The sequence below is a fragment of the Leucoraja erinacea genome, chromosome 3, assembly GCF_028641065.1.
Source record: "Leucoraja erinacea ecotype New England chromosome 3, Leri_hhj_1, whole genome shotgun sequence".
In the NCBI taxonomy this organism is placed as follows: Eukaryota; Metazoa; Chordata; class Chondrichthyes; order Rajiformes; family Rajidae; genus Leucoraja; species Leucoraja erinaceus.
This window is the reverse complement of record NC_073379.1, coordinates 15,979,200-15,988,072: the sequence shown is the minus strand read 5'-3', so window position 1 is coordinate 15,988,072 and position 8,873 is coordinate 15,979,200. Positions and strand designations below refer to the sequence as shown.

General features: G+C 46.7%; 1 protein-coding gene across 2 annotated transcripts in view; it reads left to right on the top strand.

Annotated features, from left to right (window-relative positions):
• The first annotated feature begins 460 nt into the window (after positions 1–460).
• Positions 461–8,873, top strand: part of slc5a6a (solute carrier family 5 member 6a) — a 51,597-nt gene continuing 43,184 nt past the window's right edge. The window contains exons 1-2 of one of the 2 annotated variants that reach the window (XM_055632189.1): positions 461–652; positions 4,248–4,925. In XM_055632189.1, the coding sequence (XP_055488164.1) occupies positions 4,578–4,925 (348 nt within the window). In that variant the 5' untranslated portion in view covers positions 461–652; positions 4,248–4,577. Of the gene's footprint in view, positions 653–4,170; positions 4,926–8,873 lie in introns of both variants that reach the window. The other variant, XM_055632190.1, reaches the window with a different exon arrangement.

Below are 8,873 nucleotides of genomic sequence, written 5' to 3'. Positions count from 1 at the left end.
TTTAAATCTCAAAATTTTGTAACATTGCTACAGTATGAGTCAAGGGCAAACTCGTCAGAACTCGCGGATTAGGTCGCCGCAATGGGACAGCCCCTTTAGAGATTGAAAAAAAGTTTCCCCTGACCACCACCACCCACATTGACACAAACTTTTAAAACACACTAAAAATTAAAAAAAATAAGACGAATAGACAGACCTCTGTTGGCGAGGCTGCCATCGTTGACGGCGCCACCCGGTGGTATTTTTGTGTTTAAACCAGCATTTCCAGCGCGTTGAGTTTGTCTAAATCCTTGAACACGCGTGGGGCGGAGGGAGGAGGTCAGGAAGCGTCGTGTGATGAGACGGGCTCTGTGATTGGCGGGCAGGCGCCGTGGGCTCCGTAAGCCGCCCTGCTATTGGCCAGAGTCGGTGGACGGGGCCCGCCCACCGGCGTGGCGGTTGCTCGCAGCGACCGCCGCCATGTTTGTCATTCAGGTTCCGAGGGAGCAGCCGCGGCGGCAAACGGCACTGTCACTGGCACTGTCACTGTCACTGCAGGGGGAACGGCGGTCGGAGCGACCAGGTTGGGGTGGAGGAGGAACGGCAACAACATCAACAACAACAACAACAGAGGAGGAGGAGGAGTTGGCGATGCCCGCGGCGCCCCCGGAGGGTAAAAAACCTCCTCAACCTTTCCGAGTGTACGCCTGGAGTCTGCTGTCACCGGTCGCCTCCCGCTTTACACGCGGGGCTGGGAGAGAGAAGAAGGGGCCGAGGAAGGAGGGGAAGGAGGGGGAAGGAAGTAGGAGGCCCGGGATGCTGTGGTAGGGAGAGGAGGTGGTTGAGGACACTTGGGGAAGGAGAAGAGAGGGAGAAAGAGTTGCGGGGGGGAAGGGGACATAAACTGCTGGAGTAACTAAGCAGGTCGGAAATCTCCAGTCCAGGGAAGGGTCCCGACCCAAAACCTCCCCTGTCCTTGTTCTCCAGAGATGCAGCTTGACTTGTTGAGTTACTCCAGCACTTTGTGTCCTTTTGTGCATTTAACCTGGATATGTAGTTCTCTGTTTCTATTGGGAGGGGGGTGGCTTAGGAGGAAAGGTTAGAGGGAAGGGAGGAGAGGATGGTGGAGGAGAGCTAGAAACATAGAAAATAGGTGCAGGAGTAGGCCATTCGGCCCTTCGAGCCTGCACCGCCATTCAATATGATCATGGCTGATCATCAGGTAGGAGGAGGCAGCATGTTGGAACGGTGAAGGGAGGGAGTTGTCAAGCTGGAGAGGAAGGAATGGTTTAGAAGAGGGAAGGCAGACGGAGGGGCATCGGGAGAAGGTGGGTTTCAGTAAAGCGAGGTGCAGGAGGTCATAGGGAAAGGGGGAAGTGAAGGGTATGGAGGGAATGGCCCAAGGAGATGCTGGGGTGGCAGATAGCTGGGAGATGTGGAATGGTGTGAGGGGATTGAAGGGGTAAGAAGAGGGAGTGCCAGTAGTGGACGTTGGTGTGGTTACGGGTGTAGGACTGAGTAGAGAGGTGGGTGCTTGGACCATTCGGGGGCAATGGAGGAGGTGCAGTGAGTGTTGTGGGGCGTTTATTATGATGGGTGGTTGGAAGGGCGTTTGTGATTTGAGAGATACAGACTGGACGGGATAGAACTATGGGGGGGAGCAGGTGAATTTGGTGGGAGAGTGAAGGGTGGGGACGAAGTGGGAGGGAGAAAACCGATTAGTTGCTCTGTAGTGAATCATTTCCTCTCCATAATATATGTTATTTTGCTAAAGGAGCAGCTGGCCCTTTGAGATTGTGGGATATATCTCTCTTGGACCATCCAATGGGAATTTATCTGACAGACAATAGCAGCTCATTGACTAATTCCTGGAGGCATCCAGTCAACCTGACATACCAAAAGCAAAATAACTGTGACAGTCGAAAATGGTTAATTGAAAAATTAGCTGATGGGTCAAATGAAAGTGAGTAGTTTGTTGCTTGATCTGCAGTCTGTGTCTTTGTGGTCACATTTTCACACCCACGTACTCACATAATATAATTTGGATGGGCGTAATGTTTTACTATATTGCTGTCCAACGGAAGCAGGCTCATGAAGGTACGTGAGTTGCCAGTAATACCAGCAAGGAAACATTTTACCCAGCATGTGGTTGACTTGTTACCACAATGTGAGGTTGAACAGAGTAACATTGATGTACTTTCGGAAAGCTGGCAAAGAATGTTAGTGCGAGAAGAATAAAAAGAGTTCAATAAAAAGAGTGGACCAAGTGGTGGAGAAAGATGTGAATCATAAATACCAGAATGGAGTTTGTGTAGAAAGGAATTACAGATGCTGGTTTAAACCAAAGATGGGCACAAACGGCTGGAGTAACTCAGTGGCTCGGGCAACATCTCTGGAGCAAAATAATAGGTGACGTTTCGGGTTGAGGCATTTCTTCAGGAAGAGAGTCGGGATAGGGAAAATAGATGTATGAAAAGGTAGAAAGAACAAACGAATGAAAGGTATGGAAAGAACAAATCAAGGCCAGCAAGGATGATCAAGGAAAGGAGGAGCCTGCAATGGTCCATTGTTGGTTCAGTTGGGCTGAATGACCTGTTTCTGCAAAGGAGATGTGGTGTAAGCCAGATGTGGTGTAGGTCAAGTATTTAGGATATCAACATTATCTACAGTTTAAGAAAGAACTGCGGATGCTGGAAAAATCGAAGGTAGACAAAAATGCTGGAGAAACTCAGCGAGTGAGGCAGCATCTATGGAGCAAAGGAATAGGTGATGTTTTGGGTCGAGACCCTTCTAGAGGAGGAGAACTTCTTCAAGGTGGGCATACCTTGAGGAGATTTCGAAGCGGAATAGACAATGTTTTAGAGAGAATTGAAGATGCTGGGACAATCGACCCACAATATCCAAGCATAATCTTGCCATAGAGGGAGTACAGAGAAGGTTCACCAGACTGCGGCAGAACTACCAGTTCTGCTGCAGAAGGTAGTTGAGGCCAGTTCATTGGTTATATTGAAGAGGGAGTTAGATGTGGCCCTTGTGGCTAAAGGGATCAGGGGGTATGGAGAGAAGGCAGGTACAGGATACTGAGTTGGATGATCAGCCATGATCATATTGAATGGCGGTGCAGGCTCGAAGGGTCGAATGGCCTACTCCTGCACCTATTTTCTATGTTTCTATGAAGCCAAGTTTAACTAATCTCCTCTGCTTGTTTGTGATTCATGTCCTCCATTTCCTGTGTTTCGATGTGCCCATCTAATAGCCTCTTAAACGCTGCTATAATGTCTGACTTCATCAGTACCTAGAGGAGTTTGTATGTTCTCCCTGTATGGATTTCTACTGGATGCTATGTTTTCCTCTTGCATCCCAAAGATGTGAGGGTTTGTAGCTTAATTGACCTCTGTAAATTGCCCCTAGTGTGTAGGGAGTGGATGAGAAAGTGGGATAGCATAGAACTAGTGTAAATGTGTGAACGAAGGTCGGCACAACTCAGAGGGCCGAAGGGCCTTTTTCCATGCAGTTTCTTGAAACTAAACGAATTTCTGGAATTTGAAGAAGGGCCTTGACCTGAGATGTCACCTGTCCATACCCACCAGAGATGCTGCCTGAGAAGTTATTCCCTGCCTAAGTTACTACCGCACTAAGTGTTCCCTAATTCATCTATCGCATTACATCCAATTTGCTATATTGAGTTATTCCAGCACTCTGTGTCCCTTTTTACAGTATTGAAACATGGCAGAGCGCCATTGAAAGATGATTCATGAATACAGGGCTCCAGTTTAATGTTTCAAATGTAAGTGCAGTGGTAATGTGTCACACAAAATTGTGGGAATAAATCTCTGGAACTGGGTCTTAGTCCAAGACCTTTTTGCTCTTTGATGAGACACTCAGAATGGGCTTTAAATTGTCTTTTTCCTGGAGAGGTCGGCTTGCTGAAGGAAGGATAAAGTTCCCTCAAAGAGAAAGTTCAAGGTTAAAGAGGATTTAGCATAGCCAGCTTTTATTCAACGTTGTCGAATTCTTGGGCGACAACATGCAAATCATCTGGCTGATCAACTCGCTGTGCTTAATTTATTTCAATATACTGCTACTTCATTAGCAAACATTTGGCTACTCAAGTTTGTACAAAGTGCAATGTTTTGTCTGCTAGCAATTAAATGAGAACTTCTCTCTCTCTCTCCTCCCACCCCCTTCCAGCCCTCGGTCTCTGTGGATGGCTTCCAGACGCTTATCTTTTAACCAGCCTTGGACTCAATGTTTTTCATTTGCTGCAGGTACGATTGGTTGAAGCCCGGTGTACTCTGACCCATCACGGTGAGGCTTTGTTCCTCTGTGTGTGCTGACTTCGTGTTGGGCGGAAGCAGACGGGGATTGGGTTGCCAGACCAGCACTTCACAAGTTTAATCATGCCCCTGCTGCTTTCCCTACGTTCCACTCCGTGCCAGTGACTCTGCTGCCTTTCAGTCAACCGCTCTGTGTCCTTGGCTGCAACGACGATGACTTTTCTCTGAAGATTTGTGTCGGGGACTTTCCTCTCCCTGAAGACCGCAGGGAATTGAAGAACTCTTGTGCCAGGGGAGAGCAGCAAGTCTCCTGCGGAGAAAATGCCCCCTCCGGCCCTGATGCGTTTCTCTGTGGCGGACTATGTCATCTTTGCCCTGCTCCTGATTGTCTCCTCGGCCATCGGACTCTTCTACGCACTGAGTGGCGGGCGACAGAGGACCACCCAGGAGTTCCTGCTGGCCGGACGCAGCATGACCTTTGTGCCGGTGGCCCTTTCCCTCCTCGCCACTTTCCAGTCCGCCGTGGCCATCCTGGGCGTGCCGGCTGAGATCTACACGCATGGCACGGAGTACTGGTTCCTCGGATGCTCCTACTTTCTAGGGCTCCTGATCCCGGCTCACATCTTCGTCCCTGTGTTTTACCGACTGGGACTCACCAGCACTTACGAGGTAAGCAAAGTTTATGTTTTCAAAAAAAATAAACGAGCTACCAGAGGAGGTTGTTGAGGCAGATGCTATATCGGCATTTAAAAGACATTTGGGCAGGGACGTGGACAGGAAAGGTTCAGAGTGAGATGGGCAAATGGGACTTGCTTAGATGGTTCATCTTGATTGTCTTGGACGAATTAGGCTGTTTCTGTCCTGTATGACTGAGGAGAGAAAGGAAGGGAGGGTTTGCAAACGTGTGGAGAGATCAGACTGGGGTTTTTTTTCCTTTGGAGTGTAGGAGGCTGAGGAGACCTTATTGTGGTATACAAGATTATGAAGGGTGTGGATAAAATGAATGCTTGGACTTTTCCCCAGGGTCGAGGATTATGAAACTAGAGTGCATCAATTTAAGGTCAAAGGGGAGAGGTTTGAGAGCGACCTTGCGGACAACCTTTTCACTTAGACTATATCTGGACTAGAGCTGCCAGAAGAAACTACAGAAGCAAGTACAATGACAACATTGGGACATGTATGGATAGGAATGATTTAGAGGGCTCTGGGCCAAATGCAGACAAATGTGGGATTACTAAACACAGAAACCAAGGTGGACCGATGGGCCTGTTTCTGTACTGTTGAGTTGGCTCCAGTCTTGTGATGAAACTTTAAATGTGGAGGTTTTCTAAATTATGAAACGTTTTGCTAGTAAATTGAAGGACTTTTACTCCCCCTCCATTTCTCACATTCCAGAGGTGAGCAGCCATTTCTTAAGTGGTCACTGTAGTAGGAGGTGCAGCAGTCAAGTTGCGTAACGCATCTTCTTGTGTAGCAACATTGTGATGATGCTGAAATCTTTTAGAGTTTTGATTGCGAGATAAATACTGGGTGTGTTGTCAGGATAATCTTGCTGCTCTTCTTTGATCTTATTCTGAGAGATCTTTTGCGTTTAGCTGAAGGATATTTTTGTTTCACTGGGGGAAATAACGTGACCTTGCAAAATTGGCAGCTTTACAGTCTTTTGTTTTGCCACATTTGCAATATTGTGTGCCTCAAAGCCATTTTGGTTCAGTGGGTGCAGGGGCAGTGGAAGCAATGGGCATTGGATGAATACTCTGGTTAGGGGAATATTGGATAGGACATGTAGGAAATGACCGAAATTGAAGCTGAAAGTCAAGAAGCAATCGTTTTATTTTCCCTTAGAGCAGAGGGTCCTAAAACCAGAGGGCATGGGATTAAGGTGCGTGGGGAGAGATTTGACGGACCTCACGGGCAACCTTTTCACTCGGAGGGCATTCCATATCTGAAATGAGCCTGCAGGAGGAAACTATAAAAGCGGATACAATTATGCTTATGGATAGGAAGGGTTTCGAGGGATGTGGACCAAATGCAGACAAATGGGAATGGTACAGAATGCCAGCTTGGTTGGCGTGAATCCACAGATGCAGCCTGACTCGCTGAGTTCTTCCAGCTGGTTTGTTATTACACATTCCACTATTTGCAGACTTTTATGTCTTCAAGATAACTGCTGAAACTGGACTTCTGAAATACAAACAAGAAATAATAGAATAGAATCGGCAGGTTCGGCTGCCCCTGTGCACTGCAAAGTATGCGGGGAGAATGGTCAGTGATGGAGTTGCAAACACCTTACAATGGCAAATGGTTTGGACTTTTGTGCGTGAAAATCCAAAAACAACAACCAATAACAATAAATAAACCTCCCTTAAATCCCTCTAAAATCTCTCCCATTTTACCTTAGTCGCATGCCATCTAGTTTTAGAATCCTCTGCGCTGAAATTCTACCCTCGGATCCAATTTTTGTCGTTTCCAACACATCCTGCATGATATTCCCCCCACAGAGTATGCACCCAATGTCCACTGTCCCTGCTCCCACAGAGTCTGTACGGAGTTTGTAAGTTCTCCGTGACTGCGTGGGTTTTCCAGGGTGTTTTGGTTTCCTCCCACATTTCAAAGACAAAAAGGTTTGTAGGTTCATTGATTTTGGTAAATATTGTAAATTGTCCCTAGTGTGTAGACTTGGTTCCACACTCTAGCTCTAAGCTAAACTTTTTACAGAAGTGATTGAGGTGAATGATAACTTATCCCAGGGAAGGTGGATGTGTATACGAGGCAAAAAGGAATAATATCTGAGGAAGACACAAAGTGCTAAAGTAACTTAGCAGGTCAGAGAGCATCCCTGGAGAACATGGATAGGCGACGTTTTGTGTTGGGATACTTCTTCAGACTCCAAAGTATGGAGAATGATCCGGACCCGAAACTTGAGTTTGAAGTTTCCATCTTCTCCAGGTGTGCTGCCTGACCTGCTGAGTTGCTCCAGCACTTTGTGTCATTTTAGTAAATCAGTATCTGCAGTTCCTTATTTCTTCAATAAGATCAGAGGAGTTTGAAGAGTCTAATGAGGGGGTCAAGATTGGCAAAATCAGTTGAGCCAAATGATTTGCTTTTGTACCCTAAACCATTTTTACTTCTGTCCAGTGAAATAGGTTTTGGCTGCACCGTTTCTTTTGACCCCAAACCTTGTGCAGCCATTATCTTGCTGCTCATTCCCCCCCCCCCCCCCCCCCCCCCCCAGCTGTCTGCCACAGTCCCATCCCACCTATATCCTTCCCTCTGACTTTACATTGCACCCCGCTTCTCTCCTTATCTTTCACCCATTTGTCTCCATTCCATCTCTAACCATTGTAGCTTCACACACATCGGCTTAGCTACCCCCCCCCCCCCCCCCCCCCATCACTAGTATCTGCCTTTCACTTGTGTAAGAAGGAACTGCAGATGCTGGTTTAAACCGAAGAAAGGCACAGAAAGCTGGAGTAACTCAGCGGGACTGGCAGCATCTCTGGAGAGGAGGAATGCGATATGTTTTGGGTCGAGACCGAAATGTTACCCATTCCTTCTATCCAGAGATGCTGCCTGTCCCGCTAAGTTATTTCAGCTTTTTGTGTCTTTCTTCTGCCTTTCACTTGCCAGCTTTTTTCGCACCTCCATCCAAATACAATCAGTTTGAAGAAGAGTCCTGGCTAGAAACGTTACCTATCCATTTCCCTTCCTGAACTTTGACTAACCCACTGTTACTCCAGCACTTTGTGACTTTTGCTCAAGATTCCAGCATCTACTGTTCCTTGTTTCTCCAAATATAACTCATGATCATAATGACAAACATCTTCTGTCAATCGGTAACTAAAGTACTCGATTATAAAGAAGAAACGTTTTATTCTTGCCATATTGCCAACAAATGCACAAAAGATTAAAGTTCGCAAATGCGGTGAACAAGCAACAGTTATTAACTTTTTTTTAATCATGATCTTTTATTTAGCTGGCGCACAGCTATCTCAGTTCACTATTGTCCGCACGTGATGTTTGAACGTCAAGAGCATAGTTTGGGCAACAAATGTGAAACTGTGTTAAAGGTTTCATTGGTGAAGCAGACGAAGGCCTGGATGGTCTGATGACCTTGGATCCATGCTGAGGCTTTGTACTGTTCAGTTGGAGACAACAAATGGGGGGGGGGGGAGACACATAACCAGTTCTAGTCCCATTCTGAGATGCTATCTAGCACTCCATTTTTGTTTAGTTTAATTTATTGTTTTGTGTACCGAGCTTTTGTTGTGTGCTAACCAGTCAGTGGAAAGACAATACACAATTACAATCGAGCCATTTACAGTGTACAGATGCATGATCAAAAAAGTAATGTTTAGTGCAAGATAAAGTCCAGTAAAGTCCGATTGAAGATAGTCCGAAGGTCTCCAATGAGGTAGATGATAGCTCAGGACCGCACTCTAGTTGTTGATATGATGGTTCAGTTGACTGATAACAGCTGGGAAGAAACTGAATCAGGAGGGGTGCGACTCGCCCTTGATTATGCTGGTGTCCTTGCCGACGCAGCGCGAGGTGAAAATGGAGTCATTGGAAGGGAGGTTGGTTTATGTAATGGTCTGGACTGCGTCCTCAATTCTC